The sequence below is a fragment of the Pseudopodoces humilis genome, chromosome 1, assembly GCF_049639895.1.
Source record: "Pseudopodoces humilis isolate 2021_Gansu_Grassland_sample_001 chromosome 1, ASM4963989v1, whole genome shotgun sequence".
Lineage (NCBI taxonomy): Eukaryota > Metazoa > Chordata > Aves > Passeriformes > Paridae > Pseudopodoces > Pseudopodoces humilis.
Window position 1 is genome coordinate 34,045,184 of NC_142200.1, and position 25,650 is coordinate 34,070,833.

The 25,650-nt window shown below is 42.9% G+C and overlaps 2 protein-coding genes across 4 annotated transcripts; both read right to left on the reverse strand.

Moving 5' to 3' along the window:
- Positions 1–1,185: 1,185 nt before the first annotated feature.
- Positions 1,186–23,498, reverse strand: ADHFE1 (alcohol dehydrogenase iron containing 1). 3 transcript variants are annotated; one of them, XM_014257576.2, is made up of 15 exons: positions 20,965–21,044; positions 20,683–20,720; positions 18,368–18,411; positions 18,139–18,192; positions 16,826–16,980; positions 16,459–16,655; positions 15,979–16,056; positions 14,737–14,842; positions 13,357–13,509; positions 12,117–12,215; positions 11,105–11,183; positions 10,864–10,960; positions 7,569–7,726; positions 3,891–4,018; positions 1,186–3,256 (listed from the first exon to the last, which is right to left on the reverse strand). In XM_014257576.2, exons 1-14 carry the CDS (start codon positions 21,018–21,020, stop codon positions 3,935–3,937), a joined length of 1,398 nt encoding a protein of 465 aa, XP_014113051.1. In that variant the 5' UTR covers positions 21,021–21,044; the 3' UTR covers positions 1,186–3,256; positions 3,891–3,934. The 3 variants fall into 3 exon arrangements, with proteins under 3 accessions (XP_014113051.1, XP_087914492.1, XP_005517174.1); XM_088058366.1 differs by lacking the exon at positions 20,965–21,044 and adding an exon at positions 23,361–23,498 and having other exon boundaries at positions 1,186–4,018; XM_005517117.3 differs by having other exon boundaries at positions 1,186–4,018.
- On the reverse strand, positions 23,493–24,761 carry RRS1 (regulator of ribosome synthesis 1). The gene has a single exon (XM_005534702.3). The coding sequence runs from the start codon at positions 24,706–24,708 to the stop codon at positions 23,623–23,625; it is 1,086 nt and encodes a 361-aa protein (XP_005534759.3). The 5' UTR covers positions 24,709–24,761; the 3' UTR covers positions 23,493–23,622.
- Between the last annotated feature and the right edge of the window lie 889 nt (positions 24,762–25,650).

Below are 25,650 nucleotides of genomic sequence, written 5' to 3' on the forward strand. Positions count from 1 at the left end.
CTTATTCTCACCTAAAAATTATGCACTAAACATTTTATGACAAACTGACCCTGTGTGATTTCTCATACATACACTGCAGGTAAACAGAAAGGTTGAAAAATATGCACGTGCAAAGAGAGCTGAGACCTCTGCAAATTTGGTCACTCACAGTCTCGCGACACCACTGCTCAGAGGAATTTCTTCTACAGGTGGCCAGGTGGTATGTCAAAGAGTAAATCAGACCTAGAGGCAGGATTAGCAGAGATGGATAGGTGTGGAAGACTCTCTTCTCACTGCTCAGGGCTGACACTGCAGCAGACAAGCAGCTTGTGTGACGCTGCGTGAGCTATGGCTGCTGCAGACATCAGGAAAATGGTGGCATCACTTTCTGCATTCACTAGCTGGTGCTTGGATTTAAATTAAGTTCATTTTTATTCAGGAAGGACACAGGGATGGTCTGAAGAAAAATGGAGACCCTACCTCTGGGCCTTCTGCTGCTTTGCATCAGGCTGCCCTTGTCCCCTCTGCACAGACACACTTAATGCAGTGATGGGTTTATTTGGTTGGAGCTGTTGACTCCAAGGCACACTGCACATGTCCCGAAGCACAGCAATGCTTAAGCAGATTTACTCAGGGGTTACAGAAAGGGCCTAGACAGAGCTTGGCTATGTCCCTTAACCACTGCTCTTTCTCATCCATTTTTTCAGATCTCAGGGAGATGGAAAGCCAACCACGAGACAGAAGGTAACAGTCACAGCTCAAGACAGTTCAACAGGAATGAGCATATACACTAAACTAGGTGTAGTTTCTTCCAAGTTTATTCAGACAGGATGAGGGTGAGATTTTTTGAAGACTTAGGTATGTTAGGTACACATTTTTTGCTTCATTCTCTTCCTAACTGCTGAGAAAAATCAGTACTGGAATGGAAAGAGGCAAGGGAAATTAGAGGATGGACAAACTACTGTACCAGCTGCTCTCGTATCTGTAAATCCCAAGCAGCAATCCTGCAGGCTCTACCTTGTGAAGTGAGTTTTTCATTTGGTACTCCATATAAAACTATACCTGCTGGTATTTTCACCAGCACTACATAGCACTTGCTCCCCACAGCTAATCTAATCAATGTAAATGGACAGAGTGATCACATGGGCCAGGTTTTGGGTTGTGTTTACCTGCACAGAGCTCAGAGAATACAGAATTAGATGCTGCTCTCAAACACTCTCAAACAAGCTTAAGTTTATTTTTGTTATTTGCATTTCAGTATAATTTAAAACAGATCTATCACAGGGGGTTTGAATAACACAGCAGTAAAAGGAGCCACAAGAACAAGCCTCCCATATTTCACACACATGCCCAGCCACCACTGGGCACTCACAATTACAGTGTTATCCCAGCTCCCCACAGAAATACCAGGACAGAGTCATTTAGTGAGATAATACATGAAAAACCCCACATAGCTCTTCAGTTGAGAATAAAACTACCACTGCCCAGGAGCCAGGATGTGACACCCTGTCACATCATTATTTGAAAGACAGCATTCTGGGACAACTCGAGCTCCCTGGATTTTTCCTCAGAAAATCTCAACCAGTAACTAATAATTGGCAGTGGGGACTGAAGTCCGTGAGAGAGCTTTTCACTAGCTGACGTCTGTGGGAGATTCCACAACCAATTTAAGCCAGCTGAAGACCTTGATGCAGCCAAAGAGGTGTGAAAAACTGAAATGTCCTTTCTTACAGCACCATCTGCTTATGCTAAGTTAGGTATTACATAAACCCCTTTGTCTCATCTGTAAAATAAGAGTATCAAAGGAGATATGAGGTTTATTTTATGAATCATTAGAAGCTGCAGGTTACCTGGTATAAGTGTGAGGTTCTGTCAGTTGAAAATGCAGCCTGCCAATAACAGCCATACTGGCATAAAAGGCAGATAAAAAGTGTGCTGGAAGAAGTAATGCTACCTTCCTAAGCAGCCCATCAAAGTGCTCTGCTGCAGTGATGAAATCACATGCTGCTCAGTTCCCCAGAGAGTATATTCCCCCTCTGCACAGCATGACTGCCATGAATTAGGCTCTGGACAAAAAGATTGTCTCCATGAATCTGTACTGCAACCACAGACTGCAGAAAGACAGAAGTGGAAAGACAAAACAGGCCAAAAGTTTATAAAGAACCACAGAGTGGTTTGGCTGGAAGGGATCTTAAAGATCCAGTTCTAGCCTCCCTGCCATGGGCAGGAACACCTTTCACTAGACGGGGCTCAGAGCCTCATCCAGCCTGACTTTGAACGACAGGGCTGGACAAAAGGTTTTGACAAAAAGGTGGTTTTTTTCCAAACATGTCATCTTTGCACAATATAATGAAGTGAGTCCCCTGCTATTACATCACCCTGCATGACAGAGGTACTTGTAGGCAATTTCAGTGAGGGGAAGGTTCAGAAGGACGTGGAAATCTCATGTGTATTACACAGTGGCAGTGCAGTCCTGTGGCTGCCAAACCCGTTCTGATTCTAAAAACCAGTCCTCAACCAGTATCCATCCAGCTGTTTTAACAGCACAGAAACACATGCAGTGCCAATATCCAGTACACATCTGTCCTCAGGTTCTAGGGCAGCACTAGTTTGATCAGACAAACACACAAATGAAAAGGTGTAAGCATAGAGCCTTCAAAAGGGTGACTGAAAAGTGCTCCCTCCCCAGCAGAAAGAAATACACACACCAGAAGTCACGAGGTTCTTCTCTCATTTGTCTTGTGCTGTCATGCTGCAGCATGAATCAGATGCTCCAAGAGTCCAACATGAAGCAGAATCTGATTTAAACAAACTGTATACACAACCACGCGAACTTTTTAAATAAAGGAAAATAATATTAAAATTTTAGCTTCCTTTCTCCTTTCCTCACTTCCCTTTCTCAGCTGACAGTCAACCAGCTGGTTAACTGCTCGGAAGGTGTACGCTCGTTCCCACATTTAACCAGTGCTCCCCGTGGGGCACCGTGCAGCCAAATGCTTCACCACCACTTTTTAATATTGAACCACAGCACACAGCCACTTCCTCAGGCTGGTGGCTGCACTCTGAGGGACAGCACCTGCAGGAGCTCAGCAGAAGCAATTGATTTACAGCAAAGCAAGATACAGTTGAGAGCTTCCTTCCACAGAACACAGCAGGAAAAGCGAGATGTTGCCTTCAGAGAGACAGAATGACCACGATGGATGCTGTCTTGCTGTTACATGGTTCCTGTTGAGTATGTGACCGTGTTTTACCCTGGTTTTGCTCCTCTGATGAACACCTCACATACAGCATAAAAGGAAGGACAAACATATAACAATTGTAGAGATTACAAGAGGAAAGATAAATATATGACAATATATGTCAGAATTTTAAATCAAACCAAATTTTCAAGCAGCTATGAAGTGTGTATATTTTTCTTAACCAAACAATGAAAAAGCACCCCAGTTCAATAGCCTTCTTAGCAAAGCCAGATGGTAAAAAGATGATAAAGCAGAATAGAATACAGTAAGCTGACATTTTCTGCAGGGACTTCCTCTCCCTAATTAAAAATTACCTTCATTATTTCTTAACTAGCATGACTTTTTATAACAAAATTATGGATAATTTAAATAGAAGCAGAATTTGCAAAATGGTTTGAAATATCCCTTCGAACAAATTTTTCACCTTTGACCACCTCTAAAGCACAAAAAAACCCTTCAGTAATGCAAGAAATCTGCTCTAACTTTTATGCAAGTCAATGCCACTGACAAGTGAGCAAGAAAGAAACCACAGTCAAGTCCATACTTCAAAGCACCATTTAGTTAAAGATGAATTACATGACCTTTTGGCAGTGTACAATGGAACAGAAGTCAAAGGTACCCAAATTCTTCCATGCGCTAAACAAGTTCAGTCCCATATCTATGAGAAACTACCTCTGTTTAGAATAGACCACACTTTCCAGAACAACATGTTTAAGCTAATAAAGTTTCATGGAAGCCTCAAAGAGAGCAGATAAATCTTCTTCTGTTTGGGGACGTGGTGATAGTTTAGTGACTCTCTCCTGCAAGATGAAAGAAAAACTGGATTATAAATGGAGACCAACAAAATTATTTGTAATACCTACCTACCTACCAGTAGGTGAACTATGTGTCTCTGTACCAACATCCTTCATACTGAATAACAAGGTTTTGCAAAATAAGTAATCAAATAATTAAACTGTACAGTACTTTCAAGAATACATAAGCTAAAATTAAATTTAATGTTATTAAATACACAGAAGCAAGATCAGAATGCTGTTCATCCTCAGAGTCAGGCACAGCAAACACGGGCCTTCTCCATCACAGATGTCAGTACACTGAGGACATTATCCTGAGAATATAGTTCATTTTAAAATTAATTTGCCAGTCCTGAACTAGGAGTTAAGAGTTTTAGGGACCAGGACTTTCAAAATACTACATCTCTCAAGGCCCAGGAGCTGCTGTAAATGGGGAGAATAAACAGCACTTGCAAGTTAGACTCCAAAAAAGAGACACAGCAAGGGACAGTATGAAACTGCTTAATAAACAGCCCCACACCTTGGAGTCAGAATACAAAGGAGCTGTACAAAGTCTTCATTTGTACACTGATTCAACAGAATGTTCAGGTGCTATAGTCCCATTGACTGAAATGAAACTCAGGTATGTGCTTTAGTGCTCTGCTTGACAAAATAACCACAAGGGCAGGGGCTGAAATTCAGAAAAGCCCTGTGCTGCTGAGAATAAGGAGTTGCATTACTGTAGGTACCCAGTTACTGCAGAAACATTCAGCTGAAAGGGCCTAACATCAGTGTACTCATACTGGTTATGATTAGAACTTTCATGTTCTCAACAACCAATGATTTTACATTTATTGAAATGCTGGGGAGAGTTAGAGATGTCTGCAAAGACAGGCCTACACTAGGAACACATTATTTTCAGATGAGGTGTGTTTTGGCAAGAGTTTCTTCTGCTGCAACCTGTTGCAACATCTCCCTTGTGGAAGATGTTGCCCTCCAGCTTTAAAGTTCCCCTCCTTTTTTTCACATATGAGACATATGTAGATTTGCTGAGGTCCTTGCCTCAGTGGGATGCAGGGGAAGGGGCTCCCCCAGTGCCCTGCATGGACAGGAGGCTCAGCTGAGCCCCTGGGAGCAGAGCACACCCCACTGCCCAGGGCGATGCCACAGCACAAGGCTGCACAGATGCCACTTGTGGGCAGGCTGGATGTGGTTACACAGCATGTGAGGCCACGGCACTGCCAAATCAACGTGAAACAGTGGTCTAGCATGGTGAGAAGTCACCTGTGAGGTATTCACAGCTCATAATCATGGTTAGCATGGTTTGTGAGAAGCCTGAGAAGTGCAGCTCTGCGTCTGTAATTTTACCTACAGAAGCTTTACTTGTGCATAAGTAGAAATCAAATGGTACCTCTTTCCCCATTCCTGACACTGGTGCTGCTACACAGAGATCCAGCCAAAGAGAAGACTAAGATTCTTCTGTGTAGTTTTGAAACCAAATGGAAAATTCAAATAGCACTAGGGCAACAGTGTGTTGTTTTTTTCAGACTCATAATATGCAAAATATAACAACACAGTGCTCAAGTATTCATAAATTCATCATATTAGGACCATCTGGGCCAAAGCCAGTATTGCAGCTCTGTGCACTGAGATGTCCAAAGTTATCTGTAAAATCACACTGGGTGACAGGAGACAGCCAGCCTGACAGCCTGACAGACTGGAGCATTTCCCAGCTCTGTCAACAGAAGGCTGCAAACGGGTGCTCCTCCCGTATGCTCAACACAGAGGCACCATCATTACCTCTGCACAAGCTTGCTGATATTTGCTGGTGCCCAGACAGCAAGGCCCTGGCTCCCTCAGTCGGACTCAATGCACTCTGGTCTCGTGCCAAACCAAGCAGCTCTGGACTCATCACTGGCTCAGCCCCATTGTGGCTGCCTCCAGGATGTCTGCAGGGGGTGGGTGGACAGAGAATAGCCTTTCCACAATCTCTGATTTCCAGTGCCCTCATCTCCTCTCAAACACCACCACCCAGCCACCTTGAACTTTGAGACAGCATCTTCTTCACTAGAGTAACTGCTATCTGTAAATAAGATCAATTTCAATAGACTCACTTAGGAAGGGAAATAAAATTCTGTTTTAACTTCAAGCACTGATGTCTGTCCCAACAGAGGTCCCACTCCAAATCCCAGCAGTCTAAGTTTTTCCCTGCAGACTACACTTCAGTGCACGGAATATACTTGGCAAAATTTTTAGTGCTATCACCACTACACCACATTAGTTTCCTGATGTGAATGGGCCACTGCTGTATTACAAAGCAAACCCACTGCAAGATGAAAAGGAAAAAAATTATACCAAAAAATGAAAGTATGGATTAACCCACGGTTACTAACAGACTGTTAAGGAACACATGTTTACATCATATTACATCTCATATGAAAAAATAAGGGCTGAGAAACTGTTAAGTCATCTCATTTTACACAGTACAATTAATCATTGATGCCATAAGAACACAGAAGAACCTTTCAACATCTTTTGGTGAAGAACTCCCCCCCAGATATGCAAAACTTGCATTCAATGATTGTTTTAAAGAAACATGTTTATCAAAACAAACTCTCCAAATGCCTCATAACAATGTACATGCATAACCTACCTAAGGGGTGCTCAGAGACCTTAGTTTTCTTCCTGGCTTTGCCACTGCTCTGTTGTATGTGATCCTAAGTAGTTGCACCTTTGTGTCACTTTCTCAGGTATAAAACAGAAACATTAATATTTACTGTTAATGTAACTGTTCTAAGGTGCTCTGAGATTTATGAGTGAGAAGAACTATACAGGATCTGCTGTAAAAAGTGAACGTTTTACCTAAAAAATTTTCACTTTCTCCAAAGTATGTATTTCCCTTGAAACTTGGTGGAAACAAAAACTGGGTCCATAGCATATGAATCAAACTCTCTTTTTACAAGGAAGACTCTGGATTTTGCTTTAAGAGTGGTGTGTTGCTTTTTGCAGTGTCTTTGTGGGCACTGAAACAATAAAGGGTATTACAAGTTTAATCTATATCATCCCAGGGGACCTTATTTCAAATTCTGATGGGGGTCAATGGAACAAAAAAGCCATCTGCGAAGAAAAATGCAACTTCTCAATATGGGAAGTTTAATGCAAAGTGAGTTTGGTCATTCTTACCAGATAGCACTTGGTATTAAGGCTTTATCTATAGACCACCTGCACACATTATTAAGAGAGGTAGTTATGAAAAAGCAGTATCTACTACAAAGATCACAGGCCTATGAAAAACATCCTCTTTTAAAAAACTATAACATTAAAACCCCAAACCCAAACACTTAGCCCTTTTTTCTGAATCCATGTGAAAACTGCAGCATGCACTCCATCCCACTGAAAAGAAAAACCTAAGCTGTGGAGTGAAACAAAATACAGTTGACTACCCATAATTTTCTCCATTTAAATAGTCTTCATGTAGGAACAGAAATAAAACTTGCTGGAAAAGAAGCACTTCTGTTTTTGCCAAAATCTGTTGTATTTCATTTGACAAGAAAAACTGTTTTGCTCTGTGTCTTACCTGAGGCAGAGTGCCTTTGACTAATGCAGGGATGTCTGCTTTGGAATAACCAATTGCAGCCAAGCCATCATCAACATTCAGATCAAATAGGAATTTCCGGAGTGTGTCTGCCAAAATAAGCCCTGCATCTTTGATTCTGGCAGTGCGGATGTCAGCTCCTAAAATAAGACATAATGCCTTAACTGTAGGGTGGAGAGAGCAGAGGAAGCCTGTCCTGGACTTAATTTAATCATAATATCAGCTGAATACATATCCATACATAACAGCCACTGCCCTAAAAGCAACATGAAGTAAAAAGAAGAATCAGTCCTCATTTTACAGATGGAACAGTTTGTGAAAGGTGAAATAAAACAAGATCAGAAGCAGGTTAACTACTGCCAAAAAGACTAACTGCCACATGAGGTTAACTTCCTTTCCCTCTGTGCTTACAGGGAGAAGCACTTTTCAGCCTGACTAACTGCTGGGTGGAAAGAAGCTAGTGCATGAACGTCACTGGTATTTATTTGTATGGACAGTGTGCCAAATGCTAACTTCATTTTAAGGCCTTGAGTTTGCTGACATCTAGAGGACTGCTCCCTTCAATTACACATCACAGAGAGGACTACAGCATGCAGTCTGAAAAAGGCAGGAGACAGCAGGGCAGTGTTCAGCGGGTTGAGTAAATTCTAAATTTATTGCTGTTTGAATATGTGCTGACTTGTGTAGGGTACTGTAGAACCAGAGAGGAGGAACTGCTCTCTTTGAAACATCTATTGAACAGTAATGAAAACACCAATATAAAAGGAAAGATTACAAATATTTCTTACAGAATAGCTTGCGTTCCCTTCTTCAATGAATGTTCAGGACTCAGATAAAACTAATAATAAAAGTATGTTCAGACAGGAGACCCAAGCTCCTCCATATGACTTATTTCAAAGTAACCCGAGCTCAATTGGTTCTGGTGTAACCTCAGTGATGTTACACCAGAACTATGTTAGGTCCAAGTGCCATACTGTGAGATGAGAAAGAGCAATACATAGCTACAGGAGAAACATCTTCTGTGATACTCACGCAGCTCAGTGTAACATTCAAAGGGAGTTAAGTGAACAGGAGACCTACAAGCCCACTTGAAAAGTTCAGATAGTCAGGTAGTAAGACTGGCAGTAATCTAGCAAATAATGTCTGGGAAAAACTGATCAATAAGATATGACAGTCTTGTAGGAAATCTTGTGCTATTTGGGCTATGCCATGAAGTCTGCGTTCATCCTGGGTTTTGCTGTGGAGGGGTAACTAGAACATAAACGTACTATCTTCAGATAGTGAAGTAAAAGGGAAAGGGAGGAGGATAAAACATGACAGTAAATGTGATTGGCAGTTTTAAAATATTGCTACAGTTCTAGTACTTTCTTTTTGCTCAACCTAAAAGATTCATCAGTCTTTGACTGCACTTAGAAAATTTCTGGCCATGTGCACACCTATTTCAACTGTTTAAGAATACACCCAGGGAGGTATCAAGCTTTTTCTGGTTGTACCCAAATACACAGCTGTACATACACACAACATAACTATTTAGTAATCTGCTTCATGTCATAAAATACCTTTTTAGTCACTGCATTTGGCAACATGACAGATTTGAATCAGCTGCTGTAGTCAGTTGGACTCTGGAGTGGACTCAGAAGTAAACACCCCAGATGGGAACTAGTAAATTCAATTACATGTGACATGTTTTTGGCAGGATCCCTTTCCAGCAAGGCACACAATGACGTAGTTAAAATTTCTACTGAGAAAATTAACAGAACTTTTAGAGACAGAATTTATGGCAAAGTTAATACCACAAAACCTAAAGGAACTGCTTTTCAGTCATTTGTTTTAAAATCAAGAGCCAGAGCTGAAATTTTCTGATATGATGTGCTGACCAGTTATCCAGGCACATTTTCTTCATCTATTTTTAGTTGTAAGCTATTGCTGTAGGAACACAGATATTGCTTAGTATATGATTCCAGCTAGGTTTGTGTTTTGGTTTTGACAATAGGCAGGACAGCATACATTAGAGGAAGCCTGAACAACCTTACAGGACATTTATGAAATACACAGAACTTTCACCCAATGCAGTTAGTTTTCTGACCATGTTGTTTTACACCCTCTATAAAATATGGTGGTATTTTCATTGTCTATATAAAAGTCCCATTCTTCCTTGAGAAGCCCAGTGCTTTGAGATTACTTACACAAGCAAGTCGTATACATGACTGGATTGCTGTGACTTGCATACAAAAGGCTGACCATACAAGGGACTGAACACAAATTTTCCCAATACCAGGAGAGGTGGCCTAACCACTTTTTCTCCATTCCCTGCACTTCTGTGCATGTGGCTATGACTGCTCCTTAGCCAGCATGGCTATTAGCAGCAGTGTAGCCACGACACAAAACCTAGTGCAGGCAAAGACCCTGATGTTAGATATAAATTAGCTCAGTGCAGAGCCATGCTGTCACAGCTAGACTGCTAACAGCTCTGAGATTACATCACTGGAAGCTGCTTTATTACACATAGTCACGCTGGAGGTGTAATAAAGAGCTATCCTTTCTCTCAGGATACCCTTTGGTGATGGGCTGCACACATAAAAAGGCACTGTATGAGAAAATAACCTTTAAATGAGCTGTCAGCTTGCAGCATTCACTTTTTTTTTTTCTGCTAAAAAGCAAAGGGACATTTTGTTCATTAATCTCTTCATAGTCATTATATATGTGTCCACAGAAGAGCTACTCCAGGAAAAGCTTTCCCTTGACATCAGCCACTGAGAAATTCCAACACCTACAAACAAGCTTAGGCCTACCTTAGAAAGACCAAAACCCACAGGTGTGTGCCATGGAAAAAAGAGCAGGAGTGATTCAGAATATCACTGTTCTAATTTACTGTCACAGCAGGGAATTTGGTAAGCAAAATCCTTCTTTTTAGCTAACAAATGCCCCTGAGTAGTGGTTCACTTTATGGTAACTACTCTTCATACAGCACCAAGAGTTCTGCCAATCACAGCTACTCTTGTTTGATTTGCAACAGATTAATTTCTGCCGTCCACTTTTCTGGCCAGGAATCAGATTTCTCCAGCTTGCTCCTCTAATCACATAATTCAGTATCAAAAAACAGCATTATTCTATCTAATTTGCATTACATCTAATTCCAGAATCTTGTTCTTTTAAACTTAACCCCCCCACAACAATCAATGACAATTTATTGCACACAATTTTTTTTCAATCCCAAAATGTCATTTTGGAAAGAATTCCATTTGTACATGAGAACTGTACCCACAGATATTCCTACCTAGAATCTCTGCAGCTTCTAAATGCCGCTCAGGATGTATCTGTGCTGTGAAAGCAAACACTGCTGGGGATGTCAGCACCACAGAAAGGCCATGTGGCTGGGGGGAAAAAAAAAGAAAAAAAATAATAAAACATGTCAACAGGACATGTACTTTTAACTTCAATGGACTTTAATACTCATTAATGACAGACAACAGATATTTGAAATGTATAATAAAAACCCAAAAATAAACAAGTTTTACCACTAAAGAGTGATCCACATTATAATCCTTTGGTTTATAAGTTTTCACCAAACCAGAAATAGGGTAAGACATTCCATGGCTGGAACAGAGAGCAGAGAGAGAGTGGTTAGGGCAGCTCTCCCGGTATTTGGAAAATTTGTGTTCAGTCCCTTTCGTGGTCAGTTTTCAGTATGTAAGTCTCTTCAGTACAGATACTCAGAAGGTATTGACAGGTATGGTGTGGATACTAGGTACAGACAACCCTCATCCCTCTGCACCTCAGGAACCTAGCTGTAAGAAACAGTACCTCCTTACTTTGTGAGTGTGAAGTTTTATTACTTCACTGACTGGACTGAAAGATGTTCAGTTCCTAAAGTAATGTAGATATGCCAAAAATATCATACTCTGCATACCTATGTGTTCACACTCTCTGAGAAAAATAAACTTTAATTTTAAGATATAATTAGAAGAGTAGACTTGCTCAAAGAAAAGGAATGAAAGGAAGGTCTCTGAAGAGAATGACTGCTAATAACTTCTGCACACAATTCACTTTGAGGCTTTGCTTCATGGAGATTTTCATCCAAATGAAACTATATTGCCTTGCAATATTAATTACAGCTCATTTCAGACTGCTGATTGCCTATCCCACAGACAAACTTACAGATAATTGCATCAGTTCAGGTAAAACTAAAGACTACTGTCTCACTGTGGAACGGCTGGCATGAAACCTAACACTTTAAATGTTGTTGTCCTTTTTACTCTTGTTTTTACTACCAAGGAAGGTAAAGAAGACTGTGTTTTGTAATTTTCATGCGATTGGTTTTGAGTATCACAACCCAGAATACATAATCCTTATACACATAAATCACAAGAGCCCATCTATTTGTCACAACACACAGGTCCTTCAGCATCACAGGCCAGGCTACAATCACTTACCCTACATTCAGCAACAAGGGCAGCAACATCTTTGACAATCTGAAACAAACTAGCTATAAGCTAACCTCACATGGGGTTGCTATTTCTCTGTACTCACCAGAGATGAACGCCAGCATTGCCAAAGCCAATACCAGCAAAAGCACTTGCCAGGTGCATGTTGGCTCTTGCTTCACGGTCTTCAGGGTTTCTAATGGCTCTGTGCACCATGGAGGCAAATGGTACCAATGAATTCACAGACAGATAGGTGATTCAGGAGGGAGAAGGGAGAGAAGGCATCTTTATGGACAGATATACAAAAAATCTAAAAAATAAGCTGAGATAAAAATGATGGAAACAGAATCAAGTCACACTTCGGTGAAAGAACAATCTTGCATCTGGATCACTTAAGTAGATCATACTGGTTCAGTGAAGGGCAAGCTTCCTTTCATTTTTCAAAAAAAGAGTGACTTTAACCATATTCAATTCAGTGGTGAATTAAAACATTCTACTTAGAATCTCTGGTATTTCCATGCACGGCTCCAGTATCACTTCAGCTTTCTCACCACCTCATTAGGTGGTGCTCTAGACCCCAGCACCAGTGTGGGAAGAAGACAGGATTCCCTGCCTCCCTGTGCCTTGTGATCCTTGTGTAGTTTGACTGTAAGAAGAAAACATCTCATGAATAGACTCCAAAGGAACAAAAGCCAACTACTTTGACTCACTAGGTACTGTGAAAAGATTTTACTTAAAGCCCCCACACTGATCTTTAATAGAAGTTCACAAAAGCGGTAAAGAGGCCAAAACTGTATTGACAGGGCAAAACCAACTCCCAGCTAAGTCAATACCTATTCTAAACTGAAGGTCTCCTAAGAATGAGCAGGTTTGCAATAAATGCATAATTTTGCACATCCATAAGTGCATGTCATTACCTTCTTGATGGATGTGCAGGTATCTTGATTTACACTGGAGGCCACAGAAATAACACTAGCAGTATTTTATTCTGTTTGTTACATAGTCACCTTATACTGTCATAGAAAGGAGTTTCTTGAAAAAAATAGGCAAATGCTGCTCCCATATTAACTGAACAGCTTGAAATACCTTTAAGTGAGGACTTCTAAAATAGATTCACAGAGGCATTAAAAAGCTGCCTCCTTATGACAAACTAGAAATCCCAAGTTTATTTTGAATTTTATTTGAAAAATATTTTCCTTTATTTACAAAAAACCCAGGGTAGAAAACAAAAGCTTAATCTTGCAGCTTGCCTCATTCTAGCCCAAAATTTACATTCTTGCAAGCATGTCTTTTAGGGCACTGGTGACTGAGCACACTGCATAGGAGATGGCTGTTAAATGTGTTACCTTTTCAGATATTTAGCGACAATACGCAGAGCGTGCAGAGCCCAGACATCGCTGACGGGGTTGCTGCCTTGGTAGGCTGGGCGGTTGATGGGATTGGAAGGGCAGGGACTGCGCTTGTTGTAAGGGAGAGCAGTGTATGATTCCAGGGCATGGCTAACAGAAAGATTAAAAAATTAATTATTTAAGGGGGAGAGCTCCATTTTACCACCCTGCTGCCCTTTGACTGTAGGTTCTTATTTATTTCTGGTGTCTAAGAGCTGCTGAAACAAGAAATACAACCTCACAGACAACTGGAAGAATGCTGGGCCAGCACCTCCAGAGCACTTCCTCTCCAACAAACACACAGAAGGCAATCTAAACTCAGTCCCGTTCTATCAGTTAACACCATGCTAAAAGCCTGGTTGGATGCACCAGCACTCGTAGAGTTTTCTACTGAAGAGGGCTGTATGTGTGCAATGAGTGCATTTCCTTTCTGTAGGACAGGAATCATAAGAAGCTTTAAAAAGCTTTAAAGCACTGGAAACTTCATAAGGTACTTTTCTTTTAGAAGTACTGAAAAAATTATGGGTATAATATTTAAGCTAAGTGGAACTGCCAGTAGTCTCATCTCCCAGATACTCATGAGCCTGACCACTTAAAAGGGCACTGCCTACATGGCTCCATTAAGATGAACAAAAATACAGACAAATCATTTTCATTGATGAACAAATGCCTTTTTTTCATTACAGACATTGCAGGGTCCTTCACCACAGTTGAGAAGTCACAGTTTCATTACGTATCTATTACTTTAATATACATAGCACCCAGAAGCAAAGTAAGCTCTGGCTCTCCAAATAGAAATGCCAACACATTTAGTGCAGTTAAGCTGCTGGTTTAAGACAAAATTTTGTGCCAAGTGAAAAGCAAAGTATGAGATTGGTTCCAAAGGTGACCATATCTGGGTGAAGTTCTGCTAGTATCTCACAAGTTTTACAAATTTTTATTGACACATCATGGCTTTTGTTAGAAAATTCTTGTTCTCTATTTCCTGCCATGTCTGTAATTCATGATAAATGCTATTACAGTTGTGATTAATCATCTATCTCCATGATCCCTTAAAAAGGGACATTTGGACTCTTTCCTGATAACGGCTATTCTGGAAGCAAACAGTTTCTCCAGTGCACTGCAAAAAAATTAACATTTCTGCAAATGCAGGATTCGTTTCTGTACTTTCTGAGGGAGGCAGTGAAACTAACGATGAGGAAAGTCTGACAGAGCTCACCTTAACAAGAACAGCAAACAGAGAAAAAAAGATCATCCTCTAGTGCTCTCAAAATACATTTTTACTACAATCATTATAGCGAAAATAACATCAAGTAGCAGCCTATGCAGAAAACTCACCAAAGCACATCAAAGCCACTGTTGGCCACTATTCGTTCAGGCATAGACAGCGTGTGTAAAGGATCAATGATGCCTAATGTTGGCTTAATGGCTCTTGAAGCAATACCTGCAATGTGTAAAGGGAGGAAAATCAGTCAAAGATGGTTTGGAACAAAATAGGACAAGATAAGCTTAATGATCAAAAAATGACAATGAGAAGGGAAAAAATATTTGAAACCATGAACATGAACGCAAAGAGAGAGAAGGGAGGGTAGAGAGGATTTATGAATGTAAGACTGATGATGAGTCTCTCTAAAAGAGTTATATGATTTGAGACTTTTGCCTGAAGTGAATTATACCAGACAATGTTCTCTCTCTCTGTTTGCAACCTTGTAAAACATCTGTGGCATCTGCAGTATTCTTAGATTTGCATCTTCTGTGGATGTAAGATGGAAAAACTGGTTTGTATCTACTATCAATTGCTACTACCAATTGCCATCTTCAGCATCTGTAATAACCAGATGTCCTTGTATTTTGGTTAAGGGTGCAAAGATGTAGCTTTGAGACAGACAGATTGACTACATATAGACTAGAAAACTCCTGAGCTATTGTTAAACCTCTTTAGCACACCCATCTGGGTCACAAGTTCTGCAGACTGTGTGGCATATAAAATCCACATGTTGAGAAGAAAAACCTTAAAACAGTTATGAAGCTCAAGATGACATTTTAGCCTTAATCTCTATTTGCCAGGGATGAAAAGGCCAAAGGAAGATATTGTCCCTCACTTGCAAAGCATCCCAGGCCTGAGGTTTCTAAAGTCAGGAAAAGGAACATTTGGCTGCAATTACACAACAAAGAAGCAGAAATCTTAAAAGTAGAAAGAAAAATACAGAGGAAATAAGGAACAGTTGGTTGACCTTGAATATAAGTAGAAATTTCCTTTGCAAATTAACATTTTCTGCCATTTAAGGACTTGAAAGATTTTAGTTTCCTGTTTTGCCTTCAAACTATAATCCACTGTATTACATAGGTATTTCATTATGTTAATATGTTATAAATTTAATTCAAGGAGGAAACCTTTAAGCTTTTAAAATTTGCCTGTGGCAGTTGAATCAAACAAAATGACACCTGAAACGACATGCAGTATCCTTTCCTTTCAAGGCAGGGAAATAACAAAGACATCGGAAAAGCAATTGTCTTGAATAATACACAAAAAACCCCACAAAACAAACAAAACCCCCCAAAAAAGCACCAAAACCTCACCGGTTTTAACTTTTAGTTCTTTGAAGTCAAAAATGGCAACACCAGTAGTTTCACTTCCAGTGCCAGATGTCGTAGGAACTGAAAGGGAAGAATGGGTATAACAACAAATAATAAATATATAATACTTCAAAACAAAAAATAAAACCACAATAGTAACACCATCCAAAATACAGGACCCAGGAAATCTTGGGGGTATCCCTGATCAAAAGCCACCAGATCAAAGGGAAACTTCTACTTTGATCTCTTCTCTCAATCAAGGAGTCTAACTGAGCTAAACAAAACAAAGTAATGATAAAACCTCTGATTTTACCTCCACTGAATTAAACAGCAAAATGACTGCTGAATACAACTAGAGGAGAAGTAAACCCAAAGAAAGCTGAAACAGTCACAGTAAACTGATTTCAGGAGAAATATCAGAGAGAGTAGAATGACCCACCTTCCCTTTGCCCAAACTCTTCACACACTCTCCTCATGCTTTACCTGCAATAAGTGGCTTGAGGGGCACAGTGACAGGCTTCCCTTTCCCAATAGGAGCATTGACATAATCCAGGAATTCTGATGAAGGGCTCGCTGCATACAGGTTGGCAGCTTTACAGGTGTCTATTACAGACCCACCTCCAACAGCAACGTAGGCATCAAACTCTCCCTTTTTAGCAAATTGAATGGCATCCAGGAAACTTAGAACACAAGCAAGATTTTCCAATTAGTCAGGATAAAACCAGTACACAGGGAAACTAAGTATTAAGACCAGCATACAGGCCACAAGGAGGTGTTTAAAAAGCCATGTGGAACCCTGTAAAGGCCTAGGCATTACCTGGAGAAGTGCACTGTCAGAAAGAAATTGTACCTTTGGTCTGTTGGCTCCACACGGACATTATCATATATTTGAAAGTTTATACCATATTTTGCCAAGGAATTCAATACTGCATTTACAGGAGGCAGTTTGGAGAGGTTTTTATCTGTCATCAAACAAACTCTTCTAGCACCAAGATTCTGCAGGTCCTACAGTAACAAATCAAAAAACCAAACAACTGGTATAAAATCATACACTTCACTGTTTAACACTAATCCAAATAAACAGAACCATTTGATAATAATAAAACCCTGACTTAAAACTAGTTGGTTATTGTAAAATTTTTAAAAACATTAAATTTAAAACCAGTTGAAGAAAAAGAGCATTAACCACACACATGTAGAATACAGAAAGCAGAATTAAGTTTAAGGCTGCCAAATTTATGTAGTTGAAATCTTATGACAGCAGAAAACTAAAGTTGTTGAACCACATGTTCAACTATAGTAAAATATAAAACATTGTTTAAAATATTTTTCCTCAGTTCCTGTGAGAATGAAAAAAGCTTTTTCAGAGGTTGTCTACACTAACTGCCTACCAAAGCACAGAATTAAAATCATGAAAATGTAATACTGAATATTAATTTACTGATGAAAAATCAAAATGAGGTGGCAAAAGGAAAAAAAAATAATGCTACATCCTAACCTTTGCTAATTGAATTGTCACTATAGCTATACAGTACATATAAATTATTCTAGTGCTGTTTAAAGATAGGTTCTGTCTAATTTAATTTACTATATAATCTTACTTCACAAATTTTCAAATAAAAAAGAGATTTATTAATGCCAGTAATGCCAAAATGGAGGAAAAATTATACATGAAAAAAGCCAGTGATAAAAGCATACTGGAACAATATATTCAGGTGAACCATCTCATACTGCTGAAACAGAAACTCTGGACTTACACAGGGCAAACTGAGAGCTGAATTAATATCTAGATAATTTAAAGAAAGTCTCTGATTCATTTTAATGAGTGCTAGAAAGATGAAAGTGACCTTGAGAAAATCCTGGTGAGTCACCAGGATTCAAAACTTTCTGAATTAAATTCCCTGCCAGAGAAAAAACATTGTTGTGTAATTCTAGCAAGTTATCAATAACCAAATTGTCCCCTGAGCTGTATTTCATATACCACAGCAGCACTGATGCACCATGCCTCTGTTCTTCAACCAAAAATTATGCTCCAGCCTTTTCACACTGATACATAGGACCACACCATTTATAAGCTTTCCTTTATTAAGTGGATTGATAGCACTGGCAGCCCTTTAGAAAACAACTTTTCACTAGTGATGGACTTACACCACAGCAGCTTACCATGCCAATCTCTTTTGTAACTCCTTCTCCATATCGGATGTTTGAAATGGCCATCTATAAAGAAAAAAAAACCCACATTTATTTTTCTCAACAAAAAAGGCATCTGGCCCTACTGGCCCAAAGTGAAACATAAATATTTAATAATGTCAATATTTGTTAAATGCCATATTGGTCAAGAAGTATTGCTTATACAAATTTTAAATGAAATATATTTTATTATTAAATCTACCTCAAATGCATAGTCTGTATTCCCCGGGGTGGGCCGTTCAGGGACTGTAATGGAAATAAAACAGCAGAATTAGGGAACAATAAGTTATTTAAATTTGTTTATTAGCTCTAGAGTTGATAGATTCCTTTGCTTTTAGAATCACTAATCTTCACACACTTCACACACTTTAGAATCACTAATTTCCACAGCTCATCTCATCTTGTCTGGATAACAGTTACCCATTTCATCCTTTGCTGTTTATGAGATTAAATGATCCAAGTACTTGATCTCACACATATAATTCAACAAAACAAGTGTGTTTTTTCAAGTTCTTTCAAGAATTAAGTATTTCTTATAAAAGCTGAATAAATTAGCAGGAAGGTTGCATAAGAATTTGTTTGCAGTCTAGAAAGACAAGAACAGCCCATAAAAAGTAGACCTGAGCATGTGTAGAACACTCAAACTGCTACCTACAAGCTAAGAGGTGCTAGAAATGTGTAGGGGCTACATGATAACCTTCAAAACAATGTTTAAGAGAAATTGTGAGACATCTTCTTCATGCACCTGAATAGAGAACACCTTGTGCATGCATAGGAGCAATACTAAAAGGTGTTTACACTTCTTTTTACTTCTGCCTAGTCCTGAACTTGCAGGTGAAACTGAATTATTTGCTAGAAAATTACCGCATGCACTGCTAATGATAAATAAGAATCAATGTGTTACTCTTAACTTTAATTAGAATATATTTATAAGGAGAGTATTTCAGTCACAGCTTCTCTCTGCCATGTCATTTTTTGCATGAATTATCATAAAACTCAATTTCTGGCATATTCTGATTTTTCCACAGAGTGAAGCAAACAACATCAACTGAAATTGCCCATTATTCTCCAAGAAAAGATCAGGTGAAGCATTCTGCTCTTCCTGTTGAAGTCATGCCTTGCTATATTAATTGAAAATATGTAATTTGGATTCCAATCCAACGAGTGAAGCCATGACAATGAGTCTTAGACATGCTGGGGTGCACTGAAGCACTGACCCACACCAGTAACAGATAGATACATTAAAACCCATTACGTACTTTCTATTCAAACACAGGCCAGCTGCTATCAGCTCTTTCATTGCCACCTCTTGCCAGGCTGTACATGTTTGACCTCTCCTGGAGCTGGAGTCGGCTGTATTTTCAGTCATTAATTTGTCAGGCTAAGGACATGTCCAAACCATTCACTCTCTTGCTTTCTGATAGTATAATAGGTGCCCTGCCGTTGCATTCTCGAACCAAACTTAACTTCCAGGGCAAATTTTACTGAATTCAAAAATTCCACTATTTCCTTGAACACTGCCAAGAAACACAAATAACATTTTTTTTTTTCCCCAGCTATAGTCAGTGTTCAATCAATTCCCACTATTTAGAGATCTACTGAACTGCTATCATCTTGCTACACTATAGACTCTATTGCTGCCTAAAACTTTCAGAGAGGGTACTTAATTCAGGCTTCAGTTTAGCAAGAGCTTAGCTTGAATTGACTGAGTAGGTTATCAAGCAGAAAAGTGAAATAATGAAATTCTATTTCTCAGCTGCACTATTGTCTTGCTGTACGATGGTCTTGGGCAAAACAAGTATCTGAACATATAAATAGCTTTTCTGCGTGTAAAATGACAACGCCAATTCTTTAATAAGTGTTCTAAGCATGTGAAACCATGATACTTGGAGTTACACATTACTGAAATTATCGTCCAAAACATCAGTTTTTAGTGGATCTGGAGACTTACCAACTACCTAGAGGCTGACAGATAGTTATTCTCCTAGCCACCCTACAGACCAAGCAAACAGAAACTCCTCCCAGGGTGACGGGTTACTCAGCGCAGCTCCCCTAATCAAAGTCCACAACTGGCACAAGTGAGCTGCATTACTGGGACTGACTGTATAAAAACCCTATGGAGATTTTATTTCCCAGGCCAACACACACCTTTGTGAAAAGCTACTTTTTATCCATACAGCTCCCTGTTTATTTTCTGATGTAACAGGTGTGTATCCTAAAGCAGATCTAAAGTTGAGATGGTTCAGGTGATGACAGCCAGAGCAAAGTTCAGATCAACATGGTATGGGGAGGGAGGGGACAGGAGGCAGTAACTGTGCTTTATGTGGCAACAGTGACTCCAACAACAACCACTACCGTCGTACAGCTGCAAAATAACAGGCTCTTTACCTTCTCCTTCAGATTGTTCCTTCCCACCTGTTACCTTCACCCTCTGCCCAGGTTACATGGATACATACAGCCCTTTGCGGGGCCATGGTCTCCTACAGAACTATTCTGTAGACACAAATTAAGTCTTACCTTGGGAATAAGTGTGGCCATGGCTCGGGCACCGACAACTAGTTAAAATGTTAAAAAAAAAAAAAAAAAAGGTATGGTTAAAAGGGGGAAACTAAAGCAGAAAAACTGAAGTCTCCTTGTAAGCACCCATTCCAAGGGCGGTGTGCAGCGGGAGCGGGCACGGCGGGGGCTTCGCAGGGGCGGAGCAGCCGCCGCTTTTCGCTTTCGCTTTCCAGCCGCGGCCCCCGGGCTGCCCCGGGAGGGACCCGGAGGGACCCCCATGTCCCCTCCCGCCGCACTCACGCTGCCCGCTCCAGCTGCCGCAACAGGCAGGACACCCGCGCCCGCCCCGCCGCCATGGCCCGGATCTGGGCACGGCCCGGGCCGCGGCCGGGCTGGCGACAGCGCCTCCTCCCGGGACAGCGCCGCTGCCAGGCCCCGCACACGGCTGACCCAAACAGAGGGGTCCGCCTTCAGCCCACCGTACTACGGTCAGCCGTGTCAAAACCCAACTCACGCCTGTTTCAAGGCAAGCAAAACCTGGTTGCTGAAATATAAAGCACAGAATGCCGATGAAAAGCGACTAAAATCTAATCAGGACCCAGCGCGTGTCGTGTATTTGGCGCAGAAAAATATTGGAAGTAATGGAATCGCAAAGTGAAAATAATAAAAAAATCCCCATGGTCCTGAAATTTGGTGAAATACTTTTCTGACTCTTCAGTTGTGCCCGGTGACAGGACAAGGAGGAATGTTCATAAACTGAAACACAAGAAGCTTCACTTCAGCATGAGGAATTTCTTCACACTGAGGGCAGCAGAGCACTGGAACAGGCTGCCCAGGGAGGCAGTGGAGTCTCCCTCTCTGGAGACATTCAAAATCAACTCAGACACGTTCCTGTGTCACCTGCTCTAGACGACCCTGCCTTAGCAGGGGCCTTGGACGAGATGATCTCCAGAGGTCTCTTCCAACCATAAAAATTCTGTAATTCTATGGAATCACAGTAAATCACAGTGCAGGATGGATCAAAATTTTCTAACCAAATTTTTAAACTGTAAGATATGCTGCTTTGCTGCCAGCAGAGTAGTATATCAATATTAAGCAAAGGAAACACTGGATTCTGACAAAAAAAGTGTTGTTTTTCTATTTTAACAGATAAAAGTATTTTGCCTTTGCATAGTCTTTATGTCTTACTGGATGATCTTTAAGGTCCCTTCCAACTCATACCATTCAATGACTCTACAAGCAGATCAGATGAGTCTAAAACTCAAAATTTTGCAAGGTACTGAGCTTGGGAAAGCAGGTTAGTGGCCTGCTCAGGCCCCCACATGAAGCCGCAAAATGTTTATCCACTTGTGAGAGCCAGAAAGTGGCAACATCACAGGAGCATCTGCACCTCTGCTCAGGTAACTACTTTGCTGCTGGAGATGAACCCACTTGATGGGATTTTGGTGGAGAAAATTGACCAGAAGCCTTGTGAGCAGCACAGAATTCTCACCAGGTGTGGTTATGTATGGGAAAAGAGCCCTTCTCTCTGGCTGAGCACATACAAGACGTGCCCTATGGAAATGCCTGGAAGATCAGAGGTCTGGAATGTCTCTGTAACAACCTTTTCCACCTATCCAAATGTCTGTTGCCCCTGCTTTGCCTTGCTACACTCAAGGGTTGCTAACAGAGAGTTGTGCCCACAAGATCATTCCAGCCACTGACAAGTCCAAAGCAGCTGCAGCGCTGCAGATGGCTCAGCATACGGGCAAGAAGCATTAGAGAGGCAAAGAATGCACCTTATGCAAGGCCCATAGGTTGGGCAGTGGTCAGTCTATCATTGCCACCCAAGCTCCAAGGTGTACGTACCCCTTCTGCCCACAGCAGCTCCCCTACACAAAAGTTTTTGCTTTCTGATGCTTTTTACCAAAGCTGCCATCCTAACTGAAGTACTACAGAACGAGATAAGAGAACTGCTAAAGTCACCCAGCTTTTTCAAAAACTCACTTGCAGCGAGGCATTACAATATCATCAACCACTCAAAAACCTCAGAGTTTAAAAACCTAATTTAATTGAGATTACTGAAACTTGTTTTACTAATTTTCTTACCATGGAACATCTTCCCTGTAGCTAAGCCACACATCCGAGACAGCAGATTTTCTCTTTCAAGTGTACATGTGACACTACAAAGTTCAAAAGAGTAACGGGAAGAAGTCTGAGAGAATTTCTACTACCTGCTCTCAAACTGCTAGGTAAACACTGTAAGATTATTTCTATAAAACAATGCATTACTGCTACTACAGGGACAGATTTATTGTATAGGTTCTAACCTGTACTATACAAACATTTTTCTGCTGAACTCAATGGCTGGTAAGCAACTTTTGACTTCCTTTTTTCATCAAAAATGCTCTAGAAAATCTGTACAATTTCTTAGGCCCTGCAGTAAATCTTACTCTGAGTTTACACGTTCCTTTTGCAACTGAACCTGAATACCATAGAGCTGAACGGCATTAGCTGACTTACAGAGCAAGAGCTCCATCGTCAGGCCACTTGCCTAAGGGAGAGAGCAGCAGCCACATCCTTTAACTGGACCTGCGGCTGCTACTCCATCAAAACTCCAGGTCACATCCAGTGCCAGTCCCAGCTACCTAAAAACGGGACAGCTTTACTCAGCTTTTGTCCTGGCAGAAATGCTGCAGGCTTAGAAGCAACATTACCTGTGAAACAAGTTCCTGTGAAACCCCCCTCCGTGGGGGGAACTGGGGCTACCGATCCCCTTAACAGGACATCAATTTCCCTTGGATGGAGAACACGGCCCTCTTTCTACCAGCTAAGAGCCAAACGCAGGATGTTTTAGAAAGGTCAGAACGCATTTATTGACAGATACGTGTGTGAATAGAGCGCCGGGCAGGAGGCTGGCAGTGACAGTCCCTTCCCACGCCTCGGTGGGCATCCCCAGCCCGCGCTGCACACTGTCCCTCACGCCTTCTTCCTCCTGCCCCCGCCGGTGCCACCGCCCGCAGGCTTCTGCTGTGGCTGCCGCCGGGCTCCGCTCTTCTTGCCGCTGCGCCCAGGCCGCTGCTGCCGCCGGCCGCGCTTGCCCCGCTTCGACTGCTTCTTGCCCTTGTTGGCAGCGGCCGCCTCGGCTTCCTCCTGCCGCAGCTGCTTGTTGACGGCGCGGGTGATGTCGAGCACCGGCTTCTTGCTGCCCATGTCCCGCAGCAGCTCCAGCTGCCGGCTGCGCTCGGCCGCCAGGTTGCCCAGCAGCGGCTCGAAGCGGCGCTTCTTGCCGCCGCTGCGGGAGGGCGGCTCCGCCGGCTCCTTCGGCAGGCGCGGCTGGAAGCGGCCGAGCGAGGCGGTGGAGGTGCGGGCGACGCGGGCGACCCGGCGCAGCTCGTCGCGGTCCTGGTGGCCGGTGGGGTGCAGGGGCGCGGCGGGCACGGCGCTCCCGGCGCGGTGGGCTCGGGCCAGGTTGCGCAGCCGGTTCAGCTCGTTGCGCGCCACCCGCTCCCGCTTCTCCCGCCGCAGCCGGGCGAACTGGTCCTCCTCGGGGTCGGCGCCCGCAGGCACCTCCGCCAGCCAGGCGCGGGACGGGTCTCCGCCCGCCCGCCGGTAGCCCCAGCGCCGCCGCCACTCCTTGGCCTGCTCGTCCCACACCAGCGAGGTTTTCTTCTTGCGGCGGATGCCCTTCAGCCGCGCGAACTGCTCCCAGCGCGTCGGCGGCCGCGGCTTCGGCGGCGGCTTCTCCCGTGGCAGGCGGAACGTGGGCTCGGGCAGCTGCGCCACCAGCGGGCCCCCGGCGCCGCCGGCGCGCTCGGCCGGCAGCTCCCAAAGCTGAGACACGAGCAGCTGCGTGTTGTCGCGGGCCAGCGCCCGCAGCAGAGCCTCCCGCCGAGGGCCGGCCCCGCGAAGCGCCGCCGCCGGCGGGGGGTTGCGGTCCACCGCCAGCAAATTGCCCAGATCGTACTCCAGCTCCAGCTCCTTTTCCACCGTGATGCTCCGCCGCTTCTCCGCCTCCTGCTCCTCGGCGGCCGCCAGCACCGCCTCCACCCGCACGGCCGCCATGGCAGCGGCTCCACGTGCGAACGGCGCCGCCGCTGCCCCGGGAGTGTGGCAAACCTCCGCCGGGTCAGCGCGCCGGAAGCGCCGCGCCCGGAAGCGCCGGGCCCTCGTGGCGGGGCGGGCGCAATGCTCGCCGGGTAATGTAGTCCCGCCTGCCCGCCCGCTAGAGGGAGCCGTGGCTCCCCGGAGACCCGCCGGGGCGCCGCTGTGGTGTCACCGCGCCTCAGCTCCTCTGCCAGCGGACCTGCCGCCGTGGCTTGTGGGCATACACTTCCAGTCCCAGAATCACAGAATCAATTAGGCTCGGAAAACCCTCTGAGGACATCAAGTCCAAGCTGTGACCAGACATCACTGGTCGACTAGACCAGGGCACTGAGAGCCATGTCCAGTCTTTCATTAAAAACCTTTAGGGACAGTGACTCCACCACCTCCCCTGGCAGCCCATTACAGTGTTTAATCACCCTTTCTGTGGAGAAAGTCTTTCTAATACTCAACCTGAACCTCCTCGGGTGGGGTTTAAGGTTATATCCTCTTCTCCTGTCCCTAGTTGCCTGGCGGAAGAGGCCAAACCCCACCTGGCTACAATCTCTTTTCACCTAGTTGAAGAGAAGGATAAGATCACCCTTGAGCCTCTTCTCCAGGCAAAACAACTCCCTTGGTCATTCCTCATGGGATTACACCTTCTGGACCCTTCACCTCTGATACTGATGATCACCAGTGATACTGATGAAATCCCCAGTGACTCCCAGGCTGGGCTTGTGTGGGGTTCAGGGTGGCCCCAAATCTGCCTCTTGCTGCCACCGTGAGTGGTGCTGAGGTGGAAACTCTGTGGGAAGAGTCAGCACATGAGGGGAGGCAAATGCCAAAAGCAGAGAGGTAGAACCATCGTAGAGTCAATGGGGCCCTGCAGCTTCCCTTGCCTTTACTAGGGACTTGCCATGGCAT

What these genes read in the sequence shown, in the direction of transcription:
- RRS1 (XM_005534702.3), bottom strand. Translation starts at nt 24,708, where the DNA reads ATGGCGGCCGTGCGGGTGGAGGCGGTGCTGGCGGCCGCCGAGGAGCAG.
- ADHFE1 (XM_014257576.2), bottom strand. Translation starts at nt 21,020, where the DNA reads ATGGCGGCGGGGCGGGCGCGGGTGTCCTGCCTGTTGCGGCAGCTGGAG. An exon ending in TGGCCACACTTATTCCCAAG is followed by an intron (nt 18,412 to 20,682) that starts GTAAGACTTAAT and finishes TTTCCATTACAG; the next exon opens with TCCCTGAACGGCCCACCCCG. An exon ending in CCTCAAGCCACTTATTGCAG is followed by an intron (nt 16,057 to 16,458) that starts GTAAAGCATGAG and finishes CTTCCCTTTCAG; the next exon opens with TTCCTACGACATCTGGCACT.